A 24,028-nucleotide genomic window follows, 5' to 3' on the forward strand; every position below is an offset into this window, starting at 1 on the left:
GTTCCTGCAGATTCATTTATGTTATATTTTTTACTGTTAAAAGGAAACTAAACATCAGTTTCTCTTCATGTTTCCTTGAACTCCTAAATTAAACTTCTCTCCTGTCTCCACGGTTTTAACAACAAAACTTGAAAAGCATCAGTTTAGGGGGGGGGGGGGGTCAGTTGTAAATGTGTATGTGAGGGTGTAGTGAAGAAAATAAACGTGCATGAATTACAGGATTTCTTTATAATTACATTATTAAAGACAAATATTAAGCAGTAATTCAAGCTTCACATAAAGCCGAAACATCGTTATTGTGTTAAACAGTTTATAGATCCACGTTAACATTAACATCATTAGTTACTGTCACTTCAATCTGCTGCTCGTAGTTAACATCATGTCCAAAATCTTTCTGCACAATCACTTCATTAAAAGAAATAAACAAATAAAAACTGGCTGATGATTTACAAGATTTATAAAAAGTGTGTTTACTTTAGATTTAAGATTAATATTATACATTACTAGATTAGATAATGCATTACTAAAGAAGCAGCTGCTTTTCACTTTCCTGCTGAAACTAAAGAAGAAGATCTTAAAGTTTTAATGCTGATGTTTAAAGTGTGAATAAAACAAACAGTTTCTGATGTTGTGTTCAGATAAATAAATTGAAGGATTATTCTGTTAAACCTGCACAAATAAAAGACAAAGAAATCCTCAAATCCCCTCTGCTGCCAAGCTAATGGTGTCTCGCTTCTCCGGAGATATTTAATACATATTTAAATTAATATGCAAAAGAATAATGAAAGAACAAAAGAAAAATAAGGTTATTATATAAACAAATAAAAACATTATTTCTGCAAAAAAAAGGTCAAACTGCGCTCGACAGCAGAACTTTCTTGCTTTTTTATAAACCAAAGTGATTATAATTCATCCTGAAGGAAACATGAAGCACATTTCATCACAAACTATCTGATCGTAAACTCGTCGGGAACATGAAGGATGACATATTTTAGTCTCCATCGAAAAATGAGTGATTATTTATGTTTACTGGAGATTCTCATGTTCAAATAAATGAAGGTTAAAATATGACTAAAGTAAAACCCAAACAAACTACACAGGATAAATAATACTAAAGCGTCTATTTAGAAATATAAAGTTATTCAAAGATTAAAAACTTAACGGTGGAAATATCCTGACTATAGATAGTACATTTCCCAGAATGCAACGGGGTAGTTTTTTTCATTGATCAGCTCTCGGAGCTGATGGACAGCCAATCTGATGATGGTTGGCCCTTTCTCTTCCTCGCTCATGATTGGCCGATAGGTAAAAACCCAGCTCCGCTCTGATTGGATGACTCAGTGGCTGTCAGTGTGTTTTGATTGGCCAGCTGGGCGTAAAGGCGGGACCTGATGAATCGTGGGTAACTGTCCGTCTCCATCAGGTCAAAAATCTGATCCTGGGCCAGCTGGAAAAGGGCGGGGTTAACGCCAAGACGCAGGCTCTGATTGGTCGATTCTCTGACAGATGAGTCCACGTTGACCTGGAGACAGAGAGCAGCGGGCCACATGACCAATCTTTAGACCAATCAGAGGACAGGCAGGGGTTTGTGTGGAGAGTCATTCGATTGGTTTTGAGAAAATAAAATAGAATGTAAAAAAAGATTTTCAGTTTTGTACTATTACAACAAAATTGTCTCCTCTACTAATTTGTGTTTCCCAGACCGTTTGTGTTTATACATCAACATCTACACAAACTTAAAACCAATTCTGTTTTATTTCTACAGTAAACAGGCTTTGTTCTGACCCTACCTGTCTTGCTGCGTTGGTAGAAATGAACTCATCGTAGATTTTCACAGCTCTGGCGGCCATCTTGCTGAGTGGGCGTGTCCTCTTGAATCTCTCCACAGCCAACCAGAAGTCCAAGTTCTCCTCGCTGAACTCTGACCTCAGGAAGTGACGGAACACCGCCAGACCATCTGACCAATGAGAAGAGAGCAAGGAGACCGTTCAGCCAATAGAGACAGACAGTCGTCACATAGAGACAAACAGGAAGTGGTGTGTCTTACACTGGTTGGTCAGCAAAGCCTCCAGACTCTCCGCCCATCTCAGCACCTCCGTTGTAGACGGTCTGAAAAACGAAACAAACGCACCTCAGACACTGGAACCAGTAGCACTGAGTGCGGCAACATGCAGTGAACTGCGAGTCCCAAGATGGTGAACATAACAAAAAGTTCAGTCAATGGTCGCCACCATGGCTACGTAGCTGAAGGAGACGGGAGAACAAACTTGTGAAAATGGCGGCCAATGAAAATGCAGCGGTTGCTTCGGGGAAGTTTTAATAAAATTATCAAGTGAGAAAACAAGCCGGCAGATATTTTGAGTTGAGACAAATGTTGGCGGCAATGCAAAAAAAAAGGCTTTCTACGGAAAGGATCAGAATATACAGCACAAAGTAATGATACCGTGTAGAGTGTGGTCTCATCTACATACCTCAGCTGACCCAGGGTCAGGATAAGGGCACTGCTTCAACTAGTCAAAACCGAAACTGGCTTCAATTAGTTTCGGCCATTATCTGCTAGGCGCAGCCCCACTGCCTCCTACAGCTGGGTGTTCTTCACACACTGAACACTTCACACGGTGAAGTACACAGTACGATTCCAAGCCATTGCAATAAGGAACAGTAAAACAATGCAGTATTTTTCCATTACACAGAGGGACCTCGTCAGAAGGACCTGCAGGAACCAGCAAGAACCAGCAGGAACCAGCAGGATCCAGCAGGAACCAGCAGGATCCAGCTTAACTTTGGTTGTGAGGGTCCTCGTCAGTACGACAGTGTTCCTACCTGTTGTTTCTCAGAGCTTTCTCCAAACTGTTGCCATGGACACAGGTACTGTTTTTCCGCCGCTGTAGAAACAGCAGTCGGCTCCGAACGTCCACGGCTCTGAGGAGGCGACCAACAGAGCGACAGGAGGTCAGACGGAAATAAACATAATAATAAAACATCAAAAAACATCATAAACATCATAAATCAGTTTTAACATCATAAAACTGTGAAACCAACGATTAGTATAGTGCTGTGAGGTCGGCCATATTTGTTGTCAACTTGTTGCTCTTTGTACCCTCGATGTGTCAGTAGAACAAAATGGCCGAAAGCTCGTACACTAATCAAGTTTTCTTTCTTCACGGGCTGCGTCTGAAATTGCATGCTATGCACTGCATACCCGATATGTGTGCTGTCACTCACTATACTTAATTAACAGTAATATGTATCTTTTTGGACGCACCAAGCTTTATTTACCACGTCACTTCATGAGAGCCTAATTGCCGGTTGGAGACGCATAACCATGGAAATATCGGAAATATTATGCAACTCACTATTAGTTTTATACAAAGAAAATTCACATATAGTTTTAGTGCACAGTGTAATGGTACAGTGTGTGTGTGTGTGTGTGTGTGTGTGTGTGTGTGTGTGTGTGTGTGTGTGTGTGTGTGTGTGTGTACATACAGACTCTTAGTCTTCTTTCTCAGGTGAAGGTTTCTGAACTCGGCATCCTGAACAATCAAAACAACAACTGTCACACTTTATTGCTCTTTATTGGTCTCTGCTGGTCCGTACTGGTCTCTGCTCCTCTCTGCTGGTCTGTACTGGTCTCTGCTGGTCTGTACTCGTCTCTGCTGGACTATACTGGCCTCTGCTCTTCTTTGCTGCTCTCTACTGCTCTCTGCTAGTCTTTACTAGTCTCTGCTGGTCTGTACTGATCTGAACTGGTCTCTGCTCCTCTCTGCTGGTCTTTACTGGTCTCTGCTGGCCTGTACTGGTTTCTACTGCTCTCTGTTGGTCTGTACTGGTCTCTGCTCCTCTCTGCTGCTCTCTACTGCTCTCTGCTGGTCTTTACTGGTCTCTGCTCCTCTCCGCTGCTCTCTACTGCTCTCTGCTGGTCTTTACTAGTCTCTGCTGGTCTGTACTGGTCTGTACTGATCTCCGCTACTCTCTACTCGTTTCTGTTGGTCTGTCCTGCTCTCTGCTGGTCTTTACTGGTCTCTGCTGGTCTGTGTTGTTCTCTGATGGTCTGTACTGCTCTCTGCTGCTCTCTGCTGGTCTGTACTGGTCTATCTTGCTCTCTGCTGCTCTGTTCTGGTCTCTACTGGTCTGCTGGTCTGTTCGGGTCTCTACTGGTCTGCTGGTATGTACCTTGGTGCCGTTGAGCAGCAGCAGCATTTGGTGCAGAGACCCCCCCTCTCTGGTCAGCTGTTTCCTCAGGGTGTGGACGGAGGGGGGGCGGGGGACGGGTTCTCTGCAGAGGTCGAGGTCGGAGGTTGCGGCGCGGGTGAGTCGGTGGATGGTGCTGTCAGACAGGAATCTGGGCGAACGAGGTTCTTGCAGCAGAGAGCCCTCCGAGAGAGAGCGACGCAGAACTGAAAGTAGAACATAAAGACACAAAATTATTCTTCAAGTCAAGTTTCTGTTTTCATTTGTCTTTAACAGAGAATATTTCTGCATTCAGTGATTTCACTTCGACTCCTTTCAATATTAACAGTTTTCAGAGTCTACACTTCAGGTTTAACTGATATTGTATTTCAGTTTTAACTTTTGAGATGCCACTTATTTATTTCAGCTGATATTTCTTGATCAGTTCATAGTTTTCACTTTGATTTTCAGTAACTTCACTTCTACTTCCATTAATCATCATTTCAATTCCTTTCGGTAATTGTATTTCAACTGCCACTGATACCTTCTTATTAAGTAACATTAATACTGCTTAAATCTCTTAATATTGAGTGATTAAACGTAAAACTTAACGCCAACACTTGAAATCCTTTCAGGTTTCCCTTTTATTGACACTTCAAATCAACACTTTAACTTCCGCTTCAACTGCTTTCAGATGTGCAGCCTTTCAGACTGACCTGCAGGTCTGTAGGTGGAGGTTAACTCCTCAGCACCTCCTCTCTCCTCCTCCCACTCCTCTTTCTTTATGTTGAAGTGGAGGGGGCCTCCCATACTCTCGGATGTTTCAGAGGCACTCTCCCCCTCCCCCTGCTGCCGCTCCTCCCCCTCCTCCATCGTCTCCCTCCTTCCCTTCCTCCTCTCCTCCTCCTCCTCTGCTCCTCCTCTCTCCTTCCAGACTGCAGTCCTCTGGGTAGAGCAGGAGGGGGGAGGGGGTGGGAGGGGTTGAGGTGTGGCGGGGAAGGTCCTGGAGGGAGGTGAGGAGGAGGTGTGGGGGGGGGGAGAGGAGAAAAGAGAACTAGGGGGGTAAAGAGAGGGGGAGGCGGGTGTGAGGGGGTCACAGAGGGAGGAGTAGGGGGAGGAGGGGCGATAGAGGAGGTCAGACTGAGCAAGAGAGAGGAGGCCGAATTCTGAGGGGAGGTCTGAGAGCTGTGGGGGGAAGGTTAGAGGTCAGGTGAACATTCAAATGTGTTGCAAATATTAATAGAATGTTTTAGAATTTTTTTCACACTTCAGTGTTTTCTAATGACAACGATATAAAAACACACAGGTGAGCTTGTTTTCTCCCACAGAGTGTCCCCGGTGGGCGGCGCTAACCTGGTGTCGTACCTGGTGACTGTGTCCCGTCTCCGTGGTGACCAGCTTCAGCTGTATGTTGTCATGGAAACAGAGACGGACTCTGAGCTTTTGCTCGACGCTGAAAGACTCGAGACTGAAGAGACAACGCCAGCAGCCCCGAGAGCTCAACAGGAAGTAGATCTGCAGGGGCGCAGACGCCACTGCACAAACAACAATACACACTGTAATACACACTATAATGCGCAGTAATACACACAAAACACAACAATAACAACAACAATATTAGCAACAACAATACACAACAACAATATACACACACAACAACAATACACAACAACACACACAACAACAACATTAACAACAACAATTCACACCACAACAACAACACACACCACAACAACACACCCTACAACAACAACATTAACAACAACAATTCACACCACAACAACAACACACACCACAACAACACACCCCACATCAACAATACACAACAACAACACACACCACAACAATACAAACCACAACAACAATACACAACACACACAACAACAATACACAACAACAATACACACCACAACAATACAAACCACAACAACAATACACAAAAACAATACACACCACAACAATACAAACCACAACAACAATACACAACACACCACAACAACAATACACAGCAACATTAACAACAACAACAACACACACAACAACAACAATACACAATAACAACACACACCACAACAACAACAATACACAGCAATATTAACAACAACAACACACACAACAACAACACTAGCCAGTCCCCATGGTACAGTTGAGTCAGTAACTTGATTAATATCAATGTTTGTTTGTTAATAAATAATAAATAATTAAAAATCAACGATCATGAACATTAAAATATTTATCTGAAGTTTCATGTAAACTATATGAAATACTGCAAGTTACATCAAATAATTAAAGTTCCACGTATCCACCAGGCTCTGTGTGTGTGTGTGTGTGTGTGTGTGTGTGTGTGTGTGTTTGAGTGCGTGCATGTGTGTGTACCCTCTCTGAGCTGCAGTGTGTTCAGGTACAGGGGACTCTGCAGGACGTTGCAGCGACCGACTTCATCCTCTCTTGTGAACAGCAGCAAGTCGCTGTAGATCAACACAGTCACCTGCAACACACACACACACACACACACACACACACACACACACACACACACACACACACAGTCCTGGTTCATCTGAACTGTTTTCTATCAGTCAGCTTCTAAATGTTTGTTTCACAATGCATTATGGGTATTGTGGTCCCAGCCCAAGGTGACTTCCACACACAGGTCCCAGTAAATTCCTGTGTTCAATTTTCACACAGACGTGGTGGTGCATGTCAGAGGAACCAGCAGGGGGCGCTGATGCCACACTAGCACAACAGCCATGAAACCCAACACAAGAAGAAGACGGGCCCGAATGTATGTGTACAGGAACATGGTGGCGAAGAGCCGATGTTTTTGTGTTTAATATTCAATACTTCCTGTTTATTGGTGATCTACTTGAATCAGAAACATGCGTCATCAGGAGTCATGCTCATTTCAGGGACTTAAATAAAGTAATTCAGGACTTTTTCTCAGATATATTTGATGTTTAAACAGAGTTTATAAATATCTTCTTGATATCACTGTGACCTCTGACCGCTGCTGACTTCCTGCTCTACGATTGCAGACACGCGTCTCAGCTTCACTTTTACTGAAAACTAAAGCAGCAGATTCCCATAAACAGTGTGTGTGTCTGGGTGTATGTGTGTGTGTGTGTGTGTGTGTGTGTGTGTGTGTGTGTGTGTGTGAGGTCGTCGTGTCCTTCATTAATGTCAATAACAATCAATAACTTCTCTTGTATCTGCAGCCATGTGAGCAGAGTAAACTGTCTGAAATCATTTTGTCACGTCTTGATTCGTCCCGTCTGGAGAGCAGCAGTAAATAATTTAATGAAAAACTGAGCTGGGGGGGATATTCAGATCATATATTATAAAATTCTAAGATTTTTTCTAGAAATGTTTATTACTCCTGTATTAGCTGCTCTGCACTGGCTCCTGGTAACATCCAGAATATAATTCAAAATCCTTCTCCTGACTTACAAAGCAATTAATTAATTAAGGCTCCAGCTTATCTTAAAGATCTCATAGTACCTTATAACCCAACTAGAGCATTGCATACACTGGGAGCCAGAGCCTTCAGCTATCAAGCTGTGAAACACAAACTGGGAGAGTTTGTGTTCAGGAGGCAGACACCCTCTTCACATTTAAGAGCAGGCTAAAGATTTTCCTCTCTGATAAAGCTTATAGTTAGGGCTGGCTCAGGCTTACCCTAACTATAGGGCATGTCTGTCCGTCCTGGGAGAGGGATCCCTCCTCAGCGTCTCCCTGAGGTTTAGAACATTTCCCCCATTAAATGTGTCTGTAAAACCCACGGGGGCATGGGTGTAATTTGTGATATTGGGCTATACAAATGAAAGTTGATTGATTGACTACAATGGTAGTAGTACACAGTAGTACAGTAGTATATTTAGAGTATATTTAGAGTATATTTGCAGTATATTTACCTTTGCAGGCAGCAGGTCGGCCTGGTGGAGAATCATCTCCTCTGACATCAGCAGAGTTCTGTCAGGACTGCACAGATCCAAAGGCTGAAAACAACAACAACAACAACAACAACAACATGAAGACAGGGGTTCCTCAAATCTAACGTTATGGGTTCTGTTCTGGGCTCTGACCTGCACGAAGACGGGGAAAATCAGGGTTTTGGGCGCCGGGCTGACGTAGGTCCCGTACGCGGAGCAGGGCAGATGTGATTGGACGATGGTGCAGTTCTGGTAGTTGCCGTAGTTACCAGGCGCGGCAGATGAAGAGGAGGTGGGGGGGGGCGGGGGAAGCGTGGAGGTGCAGCCGGGGAACGGGCGGGGGGAGGAGGGTCGAGGGTCGTGGAGCACGTTCTGACCTCTGCTGGGGTGAGTCTGGTACAGACGGCCTGCTGGGTGAAAATCAACATATTAGTATTATTCATTGTTTTTATATTATTCACTGTTTTTATATTATTCATTGTTTTTATATTATTCACTGTTTTTATATTATTCATTGTTTTTATATTATTCACTGTTTTTATATTATTCACTGTTTTTATATTATTCATTGTTTTTATATTATTCACTGTTTTTATATTATTCACTGTTTTTATATTATTCACTGTTTTTATATTATTCATTGTTTTTATATTATTCTTACTTTTTATATCATTCACTGTTTTTATATTATTCATTGTTTTTATATTATTCACAGTTTTTATATTATTCACTGTTTTTATATTATTCATTGTTTTTATATTATTCACTGTTTTTATATTATTCATTGTTTTTATATTATTCACTGTTTTTATATTATTCACTGTTTTTATATTATTCATTGTTTTTATATTATTCACTGTTTTTATATTATTCACTGTTTTCATATCATTCGTTGTTTTTATATTATTCATTGTTTTTATATTATTCACTGTTTTTATATTATTCATTGTTTTTATATCATTCGTTGTTTTTATATTATTCACTGTTTTCATATCATTCGTTGTTTTTATATTATTCATTGTTTTTATATTATTCTTACTTTTTATATCATTCATTGTTTTTATATTATTCATTGTTTTTATATTATTCACTGTTTTTATATTATTCACTGTTTTTATATTATTCATTGTTTTTATATTATTCACTGTTTTTATATTATTCTTACTTTTTATATCATTCACTGTTTTTATATTATTCATTGTTTTTATATTATTCACAGTTTTTATATTATTCACTGTTTTTATATTATTCATTGTTTTTATATTATTCACTGTTTTTATATTATTCTTACTTTTTATATCATTCACTGTTTTTATATTATTCATTGTTTTTATATTATTCACAGTTTTTATATTATTCACTGTTTTTATATTATTCATTGTTTTTATATTATTCACTGTTTTTATATTATTCACTGTTTTTATATTATTCATTGTTTTTATATTATTCACTGTTTTTATATTATTCATTGTTTTTATATTATTCATTGTTTTTATATTATTCATTGTTTTTATATTATTCACTGTTTTCATATTATTCATTGTTTTTATATTATTCATTGTTTTTATATTATTCATTGTTTTTATATTATTCACTGTTTTTATATTATTCATTATTTTTATATCATTCGTTGTTTTTATATTATTCATTGTTTTTATATTATTCATTGTTTTTATATTATTCATTGTTTTTATATTATTCATTGTTTTTATATCATTCACTGTTTTTATATTATTCATTGTTTTTATATCATTCGTTGTTTTTATATTATTCATTGTTTTTATATTATTCATTGTTTGTATATTATTCATTGTTTTTATATTATTCATTGTTTTTATATTATTCACTGTTTTTATATTATTCATAAGTGGTGTAAGTAAAAGTCTTACCGATCGCTCCGTCCTGGTAAACCGGCTGCAACAGCTGAAACACAGACGAATGTTTTATTATCTCAACATTTATTCACCGTTTCTCCTTCAACCCTCCCACGCAGGTGTTATTCACCAGTACAGAGAGAAATCTCAACAATGTAACTGGTTATAGTTGTATAATATCGGATTTAAGTTACAATAAAATATTATTTTACAGAGCATTCTGGTCTTTTACAATAAGGAAGGCAATGTGGAGGTGGTGGGAGACAAGCTGTCCTCTCTATTGGACAACATAGGATTAGGGTTAATTTCACAACACTGAACAGTAAAAGCATTTCATGCACGCACTTTTCTGTTATTTTATATCCGCTACTGATACATTCACTTCCTGTTCCTCTTTTATTCTCAGCCTGTCTTCAGGTTCTGTGCACGCGGCCCTGCAGGCTCAAGGACTTTGTGGGGATTTATGTTTGAGTCAGCAGAAACATCAGTAATGTTGTATTTCTGAAAGTCCGGTTCAGGTGGTTCTGGACATACTTTGAGACACCTGTAGGCCCCGAAGTACACCCCGCCCCCCACACTCACCTGTCCTCCTGGATTGACAGGTGACAGTATGATGTAGTTGTCTCCATATGATGCGGTCACGTGGGTACCCTTCAGCGCGGCGGTGCGCGACGAGTACTCCTGCTCCTCCTGCTCCTCCTTCCTGTCCCTCCAGAGCGAGCCCAGAGCCCCGAGGCTGGACCGGACTCCTGACCCCTGACTTCGGCGGCGGCCATGTTTACTGTGGGCGGGGTGAGGCAGCAGCTTCCTGCCTGTTGTCTAGGAGACATTCGCTCACTTTAAGGTCCTGTACGTAACTTTTAACGTATGTATAATGTTATCTATTTGTATCGCCAATGTGTGAATCTAAACCAGCCTGTGGACTGACTTCTACGAGAAGGACTCAGGACGAAAAAACGAATACTGTCTATCACATTACAAACAAAAAAACATTCTGCTAAATTCTGCAGATTTTCAATATAGATCACCGCTGAAAACTGTTAAAAATTAGCAGATTCTGTTTGGTGTTAAGACAAACAGTTACAAGGCAGGGGAAAACTAGCTTACTGTAAGATGAGCTACGATAAGGTTAACCAGCTAACTGTAATTTAGCTAAACTAAAGTGAGCCAGCTAGGTGTTAGTTAGCTATGCTGCAGCGACCTGGCATTGGTTGCTTCATAAAGTTAGCTGATAACGTAATTAGTTAGGATTATGGAGCCGAAGATCCAAATAAAATAAAGGAACATTACGGATAGTAAAGTGATTATAAATATGAGATATGACCGTAACGTCACTGTTTTAGCCAATGCCCAGGATGCTGACTGCAGTTCCCTTAATGGCCATGGTCATTAATAACAAGGTTCCCTGAACGTTACACCGTACACCTTTAACATCAGTGCTTCCTGTTTCAGGTGAGACTCACCTGGTTGTGAGTTTGTGGGCGGAGCAAAGCTTCACATCCTGACCGGAGCTCAGGTAACCCTCTCCAGACCACCAGCACGATCTGAGAGGAACAACTCCTACACACACACACAAACACACGCACACACAGACACACACAGACACACACACACAGACACACACATATATACAGACACACACATATATACAGACACACACACACACACACGTATATACAGACACACACACACACACACATATATACAGACACACACATATATACAGACACACACACACACACAACAATGAAGTGAAAATGAAATTCAATCAAACGTTGATTAAAAGAAAGTTAAAAAAATTGAGAATTAAACAAAGTAAATAAAGTGAAGAATTCTCTAACTATCTAAATATTTTGTCTGTTTGTTGGTTTTAAATGTCAACACGACTGTTTTTTCCATATGAAGATCAAACAAAATTTTAAGTAAACAGGAAGTAGGTGAGAGTCTGAGGGGCGGGGCTACCTGATGGCGTGGGCGAGGTCGACACATTTCCAGGTTTCTACAGGAAGTCCATTGAGCTGCAGGACCGAGTCGCCCTGACGGAGACCAGACTGATGAGCCGGACCGCCTGCAGACAGAACGTTGGGTTCATTACACATGTTTGCACTTACGTGTGAGTGTAAAGCGTTGAAACAGCTGAACTCAGTCAATCGTTTCTCTTGAGGTGTAAAAAATGTTGATGCTAAACTGAAACTCGTTTGTATAATAAGTTATGAGGAACATTGAAGTCACATGATCACATGCTTCTAAGATATAGTTATACTGTCAGCAGGAAACATGAACTAAAACATAACTTCACGTTGTAAATACCAGCTGATGGAGACTCAAAATTACCTTCTCATGAAACTGTGTTTCTATGTGTTTCTCCGTGTTTCTACTTGTTTCTATGTAGGTATTTATATATTTAAATGTTTTCACCGGGGTCAACAGCCTGGACTCTGACCGGACAGTCGGAGCAGATCGTGAATCCAAAACCGTCTTTACCTCGAACAACGCTCACCTGGAGACACACAGACACATCAATATATATAAATATATATATATACATGTACTTATATACTTTATACATCCATTATCCTGTGGCTGGTGATACATTCAGGATCATAAATCTGGAGACGTGGCGGTGAAACTTTCCATCACAGAAGTTTAACGTTTGTCTTTATTGAGGTAAAGCTCCTTATCGACACGTGATCAACACTATAGGTATATTATTTATATATATTAGATTTATTATTTATATATATATTGTGTTTATCATTTATATATACAAACTCCACAAGTTTCAATCAAGCAGCAACCTCCAAGCCGCAAAAACAGAAACTGCAGTTCCTTTAATGGCCACCGAGAAGCAACAAAAAACAGAGCTCAAGGTTCTCCTGCAGGGGCGCTCTCATGTGTCTCCTGCAGGAGGCGCTCTGTTTTTTGTCCTGCAGGGGACGCTCTCTTGTGTCTCCTGCAGGAGGCGCTCTCTTGTGTCTCCTGCAGGAGGCGCTCTCTTGTGTCTCCTGCAGGGGGCGCTCTCTTATGCAGAGCTGCATGTCTCTGTCTCCTGCAGCCGTCTGTTGCCATGACTCTCTACACACAGACTCCAGGAAAGGTCGCCTCCTCCTGAGAACTTTCTACACACAAAGGAAGTTAAATCTCCCTGAGTGCAGACTGACAGGCTGATATTAAAAACAGTGAGGGGGTGGAGGTTTTTAAAGAGAACGGAGACTCTCAGTGTTTGAGTTTCTCTGCAGGATCAGTGAGTTCGCATGTCCACAGCTGAAGGACAGGAAGCACAGGGACATCAGTGTTAATTGAGAAATCAGTCGCAAAACAGTTGTGTGATCTTTTACATAATAATAGTTTATTTGAGGTTTTTCAATCTGGATTTAGAGTTCATCATAGCACAGAGATGTCACTGGTGAAAGTTACCAATTACCTTCTATTGGCATCAGACAAAGGACTTGTCTCTGTTCTTGTCTTGTTAGACTTCAGTGCTGCTTTCCACACTGTTGATCAGGACATTCTACTACAGAGACTGGAACATTGTGTTGGCATAAAAGGAAATCAAATCAAATCAAATCAAATCAAATGTACTTATATAGCCCAATATCACAAATTATACATTTGTCTACAGACTGTAAAGGATACGACCCCCTCTGTCCATAGATCCTTGCATCGCACAAGGAAAAACTTCCTAAAAGAAACCCCATAATTAAAGGGGAAAAATGGAAGAAACCTCAGGGAGAGCAACTGAGGAGGGATCCCTCTCCCAGGACGGACAGACGTGCAATAGACGTCGTGTGTACATGATAAACAACATAGTACAAATACAACATTTGACAGAAAATGATGTTGTGTTGAAAAAGAGAAAGTTTGGATGAATCCAGGATTATGTCAAAAAGACTTCCCGGTGTCCAGCAGGACCAGGGCAGCAGGCGCAGCCACGATTCCTGATCCTGACAATGGGAGCCAGAGCCTTCAGCTATCAAGCTCCTCTCCAGTGGAACCAGCTTCCAGTTTGTGTTCGGGAGGCAGACACACGCTCCAAATTTAAGAGTAGGCTAAAGACTTTCCTTTTTGATAAAGCTTATAGTTAGGGCTGGCTAAGGTTTGCCCTGGATCAGCCCCTAGTTATGCTGCTATAGGCTTAGACTGCCGGGGGACACCTCCCTGCTCTCTTCCTTCCCTTCCTCTCTCCTCCCCTCCCTCTCTTCTTCTCTCTCTCTATCTGTATGCATTTATGTAAATGTATGTTACTAACTCATCATCCGGGGCATCATCCCCAGAGTGTCTGTGTCTCATGTGGCAGGTTGACACTGATAAAGTTTACGTCAGGATCAGGAATCGTGGCTGCGCCTGCTGCCCTGGTCCTGCTGGACACCGGGAAGCCTTATTGACATTATCCTGGATTCATCCAAACTTTCTCTTTTTCACACAACATCATTTCTGTCAAATGTTGTATTTGTACTATGTTGTTTATCCTGTACACACAACATCTATTGCACGTCTGTCCGTCCTGGGAGAGGGATCCCTCCTCAGTCTCTCCCTGAGGTTTCTTCCATTTTTCCCCCTTTAATTATGGGGTTTCTTTTAGGAAGTTTTTCCTTGTGCGATGCGAGGGTCTAAGGACAGAGGGTCTAAAGACAGAGGGTCTGAGGACAGAGGGTCTAAGGACAGACGGTGTAAGGACAGAGGGTCTAAGGACAGAGGGTCTAAGAACAGAGGGTCTAAGGACAGAGAGTCTAAGGACAGAGGGTGTAAGGACAGAGGGTCTAAGGACAGAGGGTCTAAGGACAGAGGGTCTGAGGACAGAGGGTGTCGTATCCTGTACAGTCTGTAAAGCACACTGAGACAAATGTGTCATTTGTGATATTGGGCTATATAAATACATTTGATTTGATTTAAAATCATGTAATTAAAATTATTATATTTATATTTATATTTTAATTTATGTTTTTTTTGTCTGTCCTTTGTAGAGGACATCGGGTCCAAATTATACAAAACAGCAGCCTAGTGATCCATCACTGGATGAATTTAGTCCGGTCTCCATGCACCATTCTGGGCTTTTTGAGTATGGTGAGCAGCCCTGCTGCTCCATCACTGGTTGAAAAGTCTAGGATGTCCTCAGTGAGGTGCAATTGAATTCAATACAGTTGCATGTACAAGCTCAGAGTAAGGGACCAAAAACAAATGTGCACCACAGAGGACAAAAGTGAATGGGTGGGTCTCATCAGGATATAAATACTTATATTAATACTAATAATAATACTACTTATTTTAATAGTTATTTTAATACTAATTTTAATACTAATTTTAATACATATATTATTATTATTGTTATTATTATTATTAATAAGAATAATATTCATACTAATGTTAATACTTATTTTAATACATGTAGTAATACTAATATTATTCTTATATCAATCTTAGTATTAATACTTAATTACTACTTATATTAATACTTAATACAAAAACACGAGCAGCAGTGAGTGACACTGGGTGTCTTTGCCCTGTGTTTCACCTCTTCGGCAGAACACTGAGGAGAGGCCTGGAGGCAAAACTCAGGGCTGAAAACTCTTCAGCTTTAAAGAGAAAAGAGATTTGACATAAAGACAAAGAAGTGAAGAATAAAGTGTGTTTGAACAGCAGAGAGTGTGTGTATCAGGGAAACATGGAGCCTGTTCAAACACACACACACACACACACACACACACTCACTCACTCACACACTTACACACACTCACACTTACACACACTCACACTTACACACACTTACACACACAAACACACGCACACACACACAAACACGTGCTTTCTCTCTCCTGTCAGATCCAGTTTTTCAGTAAAACCATCCCGCTGTAATCTGTGTGAATTATTGATCGACCTGCCACAAACACAAAGTTGTGAAGTGCAGCCGCTTTATTAATTAATCACACACACACACACACACACACACACACACACACACACACACACACACACACACACACACACAGGAAACTCTGGAGGTTTCAACAGGTAATTACATCACACTGCGCAACCAATCTGAAGAGACGTGATGTTAGTGAACCTCCGTCACACCAGACTCCATTCAAAAAACTGCTAATTTAAACAAAGAAAACTTATTGTTGCATTTGCCCAACACTAATCTCAAATACACTTTAATTCCAATCCCTACTGAACTCCACCCTTCTATTCTGCCAGATTATCAAAGACTACTGAAATATTTAAATGTAATGACTTTTAGAAAACGTCTTCAAAGTAAAGAAGTTCTGAGAGAGCTGCTGATATTAAAGAAGATTTACTGAATATTAAACAGCTTGAAGCTTTAACTAATTTTAATTGCAGAAAGAACGTTTAAAGAAGAGTCCGTTATGAACAGAACCAGAACATCATATAAAACCTGTGAACCGGTCTTTCATAATCAGGGCACTCAGACCTGCGGCAGATTCTGTCCGATGCAGACGCGACACAGACGGTGGATCGTGTGCATGACAGCAGATCAGACCTCCATCTGTCCCTCCAGGAGAGCCGGACCAGAACCAGGAGCCGGTCTGACCCACACCTGACCCAGAACCAGAAAACAAGATCTACTCCAAATCCAGTTATAGAGACAGATCCAGATAGAAGGTAACTCGAATCCACATTCAACCCAGAACCAAGTGTGAACCAGATTTACAGAATATCCCAGGTCCAGATGTAGAAGTAGATTTACTCCAGATTCAGACTTCAGTATTCCAGGTCAAAACTACAAGTCTGGTCCAGATCTACAGAACGAAAGTGTGAGAGGAGGAATAGCCAACTGGATGTGAGAGACCAGTGGTTGTGTGTGTGTGTGTGTGTGTGTGTGTGTGTGTGTGTGTGTGTGTGTGTGTGTGTGGGGAACCGACAGTCAGAAGAATAGCAGGAAACACACACTCAGACTCACAAAAACACTGGATGTATCCCTGCGATAAGACACACACTTCCTGAACACACACACAAACACACACACACACACACACACTCTTGTGACGTTCCATCCAAATGAAGTTGCAGCTTTAACACAACGTCAACATCAATGTACGATTCAAATGAAAGTTTAGTTTCAAATGTGACGTTCTCGTAAAGTGAATAAATGCTGACGTACATGAAGCGACTTCAACGATAAATCTTTTTACTTTTAATGGTTTCACTGCGTCTCTCCACCAACCAGCTGATAACCAACAACAACACCTTATACTTTATACTGGTCTGCTACAGTTAACTCTGCAGTCTGATGGAAACCTGGTTACTAACTATAGAAGGGAACGTTAGTTCATGTAAAGCAGCCCCTTGATATCTGGATATATCTTGTACTCTATGTGGGTTTTTACCAAAACTCCACAGATCTTAGTGGAGTCGACGGGTAATATTCTCTGTATTTACCTACATACTTAAGTTTGGTAATTACCCAATAATATACTGTAATGTAGCGTATCTTTATCAGGTACATACAGTAAAAGGAAGGTTACTGTCTAATGAAGCAGCAGCAGGTCAAACTGAGAGCTCATGCTATAAACATCATGTCTGAAATGTGCAGCAGACGCTCATGTTTCTATCTTTGTGAGGACCGACCAGCTTTATTTGCTTTATTTACAGCTGTTTATCTCGGCACTCCTCACATGTCCGTCTGAGGGGTCAGAACCAGGTTCTGGTTCATGGTTTGCGGATGAGGTTCAGCAGTACAAACGTGCTGCATGTATACGTAGTATAAACCGTGTGAACAGCAGGAGAAGCTTCACTCTATAATTCATCATATGTGAATCTTTGATGAGTCTTTAAAGAAAAAACGTCCAACACAGAACAAACACATCTTCGGACTATAATAACAGGATATAATACCAGGTTATAATACAATATAATACAAATAAATAAAGGTAAGTCCCAAATAAGGAAAGATAAGTCCAGAATAAGTCATAGGTGAAAACCGCCAAGTCAGGACCAATAAATACTCTGTCACGTCCAGAACGAAGACCAATAAGTCCAAAGTCAAGTACAGGAGTACAGGTCCAACTTCATCTGTTTAACGACACTATTGCCGATGTCCATGTAGTTTTATGTGTGGGGGGGAGGTTGACTCACTGTCAGTCGCTGCGTGTTGCCGCCGTCTCTGGTGGGCTGACGCTGGCTGCTGCTGCTGATGCTGTACAGCGTTGAGATGTAGCTGCTGTTGTTACTTTGGGCCGGACCAGAGCAGTAGATGGTGTTGATGAGGTTGAGGCTGTGGGGGGGGCAACCTGAGGTCAGGCTGTGGTTTGTCAGGTCTTTGAGTCCAGCGGGGTTTTTGATGCGGTTCAGGTTGGCGTTGGTGCGGTTCAGGTCAGTATATGGAACGGAGTCCGGCGTCCTCCTGAGGTCTGCTGCTAACAAATAACCACCGTCATCATCGTCATCACCTGCTGCATCGTCCCAAGACCACGCAGTGTTCTTCCAGAACATCCTGACTGTCCTCAGACCGGGACAGACAGACAGACAGACAGACAGACAGACAGACAGACAGACGGGGGCTTCTGTGTCAGTTAAACCTACAGCTAACGACTCACACGCTGACAAAAATGTTTTGAGCGGACTGACACTCATAGGATGTGTCGCCTAATCAGCTGGTTTAATCAACAGATCTGTAAACTTCTCCACAGAGATAAGCTCACAAGTGTCTTGGAAATAAGTAATTCAGCATGACAAAAAATGACGACCAAGAACACGGACAGCAGCATTAAAACTGAACTCTCCTGTTTCTTCACTCGAGTCTCTGAACACAAGGCGTCACAAACAAACAAACAAACAGACAGATGTCATTAAAGAACGTCAGCTACTCAGATCCTGAACCATCAACCTACAGATCTCAAACCAGACAATCAAAGTTCCTACATGATGCTCTGCACTCAAAAACAACAAACCAGTTTAAATCAAACTGAAAATACTGAAAGTCAGACTCCATGACACGCCATGTGGAGCTAAACAGTGAGAAGTACTGCAGACGAATACTACAGTACTTCAGATACTACGAGTTCTGCTGCTGCAGAAAGACGAAATAAACAAACAAATGCTTGTCTTCTTCTCCTCCCTCTTCCGTCTCGTCTCTCCCTCTGGTCTGACAAGTCGACTGAGAGTCAGATCTCCGTGTGGGAGAGCGAGGGGGGGGGGGGTTTGCTCTGAGATAGATGGGGGGTAGGAGGTATTGTGAGGGTCACATCGTTACCGGGCAGCTCCTCATCACCATGGCGAAAGTGTGGACCCCCGGGGAGAGAGTCAGGTCTAATTTATATCTGCTGACACCCCCATCACACTATAAATATAACATATAGGTTTACATATGGGCCAGTGTGTGTGTGTGTGTGTGTGTGTGTGTGTGTGTGTGTGTGTGTGTGTCTCCTGAGGGCTTCTGTCTGAGCTATAACATGTTATCCTGTGTGTGTCAGCAGCTGCACACATTTGATCTGTGGAGACTTAAAGGATGAGTCCTCACTCCTCTCCTCGGTCAGGCCGGTCCTGAGACTAGGGGCCGGTCCTGAGACTAGGGGTCGGTCCTGGGACTAGGAGAATATCCTAGGACTAGGAGCATGTCCTGGGACTAGAGGCCGGTCCTGGGACTAGGAGCATATCCTAGGACTAAGAGCATATCCTGGGACTAAAGGTCGGTCCTGGGACTAGGAGCATATCCTAGGACTGGGAGCATGTCCTGGGACTAGGGGCCGGTCCTGGGACTAGGAGCATGTCCTGGGCTAGAGGCCGGTCCTGGGACTAGGGGTCGGTCCTGGGACTAGGAGCATGTCCTGGGACTAGGGGCCGGTCCTGGGACTAGGAGCATGTCCTAGGCCTATAGGCCGGTCCTGGGACTAGGAGCATATCCTAGGACTGGGAGCATGTCCTCGTACTAGGGGCCGGTCCTGGGACTAGGAGCATATCCTAGGACTGGGAGCATGTGCTGAGACTAGGGGCCATTCCCGGGAATAGGAGCATGTCCTGGGCTAGAGGCCGGTCCTGGGACTAGGGGTCGGTCCTGGGACTAGGAGCATGTCCTAGGACTAGGAGCATGTCCTGGGACGAGGGGCCGGTCCTGGGACTAGGAGCATGTCCTAGGACTAGAGGCCGGTCCTGGGACTAGGAGCATATCCTAGGACTAGGAGCATATCCTGGGACTAAAGGTCGGTCCTGGGACTAGGAGCATATCCTAGGACTGGGAACATGTCCTGGGACTAGGGGCCGGTCCTGGGACTAGGAGCATGTCCTGGGCTAGAGGCCGGTCCTGGGACTAGGGGTCGGTCCTGGGACTAGGAGCATATCCTGGGACTAGGGGCCGGTCCTGGGACTAGGAGCATGTCCTAGGCCTAGAGGCCGGTCCTGGGACTAGGAGCATATCCTAGGACTGGGAGCATGTCCTCGGACTAGGGGCCGGTCCTGGGACTAGGAGCATATCCTAGGACTGGGAGCATGTGCTGGGACTAGGGGCCGTTCCCGGGAATAGGAGCATGTCCTGGGCTAGAGGCCGGTCCTGGGACTAGGGGTCGGTCCTGGGACTAGGAGCATGTCCTAGGACTAGGAGCATGTCCTGGGACGAGGGGCCGGTCCTGGGACTAGGAGCATGTCCTAGGACTAGAGGCCGGTCCTGGGACTAGGAGCATATCCTAGGACTAGGAGCATATCCTGGGACTAAAGGTCGGTCCTGGGACTAGGAGCATATCCTAGGACTGGGAACATGTCCTGGGACTAGGGGCCGGTCCTGGGACTAGGAGCATGTCCTGGGCTAGAGGCCGGTCCTGGGACTAGGGGTCGGTCCTGGGACTAGGAGCATGTCCTAGGACTAGGAGCATGTCCTGGGACGAGGGGCCGGTCCTGGGACTAGGAGCATGTCCTAGGACTAGAGGCCGGTCCTGGGACTAGGAGCATATCCTAGGACTAGGAGCATATCCTGGGACTAAAGGTCGGTCCTGGGACTAGGAGCATATCCTAGGACTGGGAACATGTCCTGGGACTAGGGGCCGGTCCTGGGACTAGGAGCATGTCCTGGGCTAGAGGCCGGTCCTGGGACTAGGGGTCGGTCCTGGGACTAGGAGCATATCCTGGGACTAGGGGCCGGTCCTGGGACTAGGAGCATGTCCTAGGCCTAGAGGCCGGTCCTGGGACTAGGAGCATATCCTAGGACTGGGAGCATGTCCTCGGACTAGGGGCCGGTCCTGGGACTAGGAGCATATCCTAGGACTGGGAGCATGTGCTGGGACTAGGGGCCGTTCCCGGGAATAGGAGCATGTCCTGGGCTAGAGGCCGGTCCTGGGACTAGGGGTCGGTCCTGGGACTAGGAGCATGTCCTAGGACTAGGAGCATGTCCTGGGACGAGGGGCCGGTCCTGGGACTAGGAGCATGTCCTAGGACTAGAGGCCGGTCCTGGGACTAGAAGCATATCCTAGGACTAGGAGCATGTCCTGGGACTAGAGGTCGGTCCTGGGACTAGGAGCATATCCTAGGAATGGGAGCATGTCCTGGGACTAGGGGCCGGTCCTGGGAATAGGAGCATGTCCTGGGCTAGAGGCCGGTCCCTGGACTAGGAGCATATCCTGGGACTAGAGGCCGGTCCTGGGACTAGGAGCATGTCCTAGGACTGGGAGCATGTCCAGGGACTAGGGGCCGGTCCTGGGACTAGGAGCATGTCCTAGGACTAGAGGCCGGTCCTGGGACTAGGAGCATGTTTTTGGACTAGAGGCCGGTCCTGGGACTAGGAGCATATCCTAAGACTAGGAGCATGTCCTAGGACTAGAGGCCGGTCCTGGGACTAGGAGCATGTCCTGGGAATAGAGGCCGGTCCTGGGACTAAAAGCATATCCTAGGACTAGGAGCATGTACTGGGACTAGAGGTCTTTCCTGGGACTAGGAGCATATCCTAGGACTGGGAGCATGTCCTGAGACTAGAGGCCGGTCCTAGGACTAGGAGCATATCCTAGGACTAGGAGCATGTCCTGGGACTAGAGGCCGGTCCTGGGACTAGGAGCATATCCTAGGACAAGGAGCATGTCCTGGGACTAAAGGTCGGTCCTGGGACTAGGAGCATATCCTAGGACTGGGAGCAAGTCCTGGGACTAGGGGCCGGTCCCGGGACTAGGAGCAAGTCCTGGGCTAGAGGCCGGTCCTGGGACTAGGGGTCGGTCCTGGGACTACGAGCATGTCCTAGGACTAGGAGCATGTCCTGGGACTAGGGGCTGGTCCTGGGACTAGGAGCATGTCCTAGAACTGGGAGCATGTCCAGGGACTAGGAGCATGTCCTGAGACTATGGGCCGGTCCTGAGACTAGGGGCCGGTCCTGGAACTAGGAGCATGTCCTAGGACTAGGAGCATGTCCTGGCACTAGGGGCCTGTCCTGGGACTAGGAGCATGTCCTAGGACTAGAGGCCGGTCCTGGGACTAGGAGCATGTTTTAGGACTAGAGGCCGGTCCTGGGACTAGGAGCATATCCTAGGACTAGGAGCATGTCCTGGGAATAGAGGCCGGTCCTGGGACTAGGAGCATGTCCTGGGAATAGAGGCCGGTCCTGGGAATAGGAGCATATCCTAGGACTAGGAGCATGTCCTGGGACTAGAGGTCTGTCCTGGGACTAGGAGCATATCCTAGGACTGGGAGCATGTCCTGAGACTAGAGGCCGGTCCTGGGATTAGGAGCATATCCTAGGACTAGGAGCATGTCCTGGGACTAGAGGCCGGTCCTGGGACTAGGAGCATATCCTAGGACTAGGAGCATGTCCTGAGATTAAAGGTCGGTCCTGGGACTAGGAGAATATCCTAGGACTGGGAGCATGTCCTGGGACTAAAGGCCGGTCCTGGGACTAGGAGCATATCCTAGGACTAGGAGCATGTCCTGGGACTAGGGGCCGGTCCTGGGACTAGGAGCATGTCCTGGGCTAGAGGCCGGTCCTGGGACTAGGGGTCGGTCCCGGGACTAGGAGCATGTCCTGGGCTAGAGGCCGGTCCTGGGACTAGGGGTCGGTCCTGGGACTAGAAGCATGTCCTGGGACTAGGGGCCGGTCCTGGGACTAGGAGCATGTCCTAGGCCTAGAGGCCGGTCCTGGGACTAGGAGCATGTCCTAGGACTGGGAGCATGTCCTCGGACTAGGGGCCGGTCCTGGCACTAGGAGCATGTCCTAGGACTGGGAGCATGTCCTCGGACTAGGGGCCGGTCCTGGCACTAGGAGCATGTCCTGAGACTATAGGCCGGTCCTGGGACTAGGAGCATGTCCTAGGACTAGGAGCATGTTCTGGGACTAGGAGCATATCCTAGGACTGGGAGCATGTCCTGGGACTAGAGGCCGGTCCTGGGACTAGGATTATGTCCTAGGACTGGGAGCATGTCCTGGGACTAGGGGCCGGTACTGGGACTAGGAGCATGTCCTAGGCCTAGGAGCATGTCCTGGGACTAAAGGTCGGTCCTGGGACTAGGATAATATCCTAGGACTGGGAGCATGTCCTGGGACTAGGGGCCGGTCCTGGGACTAGGAGCATGTCCTGGGCTACAAGCCGGTCCAGGGACTAGGGGTCGGTCCTGGGACTAGGAGCATGTCCTAGGACTAGGAACATGTCCTGGGACTAGGGGCTGGTCCTGGGACTAGGAGCATGTCCTAGGACTAGAGGCCGGTCCTGGGACTAGGAGCATGTCCTAGGACTAGGAGCATGTTCTGGGACTAGGAGCATGTCCTAGGACTGGGAGCATGTCCTCGGACTAGGGGCCGGTCCTGGCACTAGGAGCATGTCCTAGGACTGGGAGCATGTCCTCGGACTAAGGGCCGGTCCTGGAACTAGGAGCATGTCCTGAGACTATAGGCCGGTCCTGGGACTAGGAGCATGTCCTAGGACTAGGAGCATGTCCTGGGACTAGGAGCATGTCCTAGGACTGGGAGCATGTCCTCGGACTAGGGGCCGGTCCTGGCACTAGGAGCATGTCCTGGGACTAGAGGCCGGTCCTGGGACTAGGAGCATGTCCTAGGACTAGGAGCATGTCCTGGGACTAAAGGTCGGTCCTGGGACTAGGAGCATATCCTAGGACTGGGAGCAAGTCCTGGGA

The 24,028-nt window shown here is 44.8% G+C and overlaps 1 protein-coding gene across 5 annotated transcripts; it reads right to left on the reverse strand.

Annotated features, from left to right (window-relative positions):
* Positions 1-209: 209 nt before the first annotated feature.
* On the reverse strand, positions 210-16,752 carry LOC115013871 (regulator of G-protein signaling 3-like). Of its 5 annotated transcripts, XM_029440422.1 has the most exons (17): positions 16,404-16,752; positions 12,392-12,473; positions 11,936-12,041; positions 11,437-11,533; positions 10,556-10,792; positions 9,989-10,022; positions 8,253-8,509; positions 8,082-8,165; positions 6,547-6,658; positions 5,524-5,705; positions 4,887-5,355; positions 4,174-4,397; positions 3,487-3,533; positions 2,824-2,922; positions 2,048-2,109; positions 1,791-1,957; positions 210-1,522 (listed from the first exon to the last, which is right to left on the reverse strand). In XM_029440422.1, the coding sequence occupies exons 1-17, from the start codon at positions 16,455-16,457 to the stop codon at positions 1,289-1,291; spliced, it is 2,547 nt and encodes an 848-aa protein (XP_029296282.1). In that variant the 5' UTR covers positions 16,458-16,752; the 3' UTR covers positions 210-1,288. The 5 variants fall into 5 exon arrangements, with proteins under 5 accessions (XP_029296282.1, XP_029296283.1, XP_029296280.1 ...); XM_029440423.1 differs by lacking the exon at positions 16,404-16,752 and having other exon boundaries at positions 5,536-5,705; positions 8,253-8,506; positions 12,392-13,380; XM_029440420.1 differs by lacking the exon at positions 16,404-16,752 and having other exon boundaries at positions 8,253-8,506; positions 12,392-13,380.
* Between the last annotated feature and the right edge of the window lie 7,276 nt (positions 16,753-24,028).

This window comes from Cottoperca gobio, chromosome 9 (assembly GCF_900634415.1).
Source record: "Cottoperca gobio chromosome 9, fCotGob3.1, whole genome shotgun sequence".
Classification (NCBI taxonomy): Eukaryota; Metazoa; Chordata; class Actinopteri; order Perciformes; family Bovichtidae; genus Cottoperca; species Cottoperca gobio.

What these genes read in the sequence shown, in the direction of transcription:
- LOC115013871 (XM_029440419.1), bottom strand. Translation starts at nt 12,542, where the DNA reads ATGTATAAAGTATATAAGTACATGTATATATATATATTTATATATATT. An exon ending in GACCTCGCCCACGCCATCAG is followed by an intron (nt 11,534 to 11,935) that starts GTAGCCCCGCCC and finishes GTGTGTGTGTAG; the next exon opens with GAGTTGTTCCTCTCAGATCG. An exon ending in GTCACCAGGTACGACACCAG is followed by an intron (nt 5,356 to 5,523) that starts GTTAGCGCCGCC and finishes TTCCCCCCACAG; the next exon opens with CTCTCAGACCTCCCCTCAGA.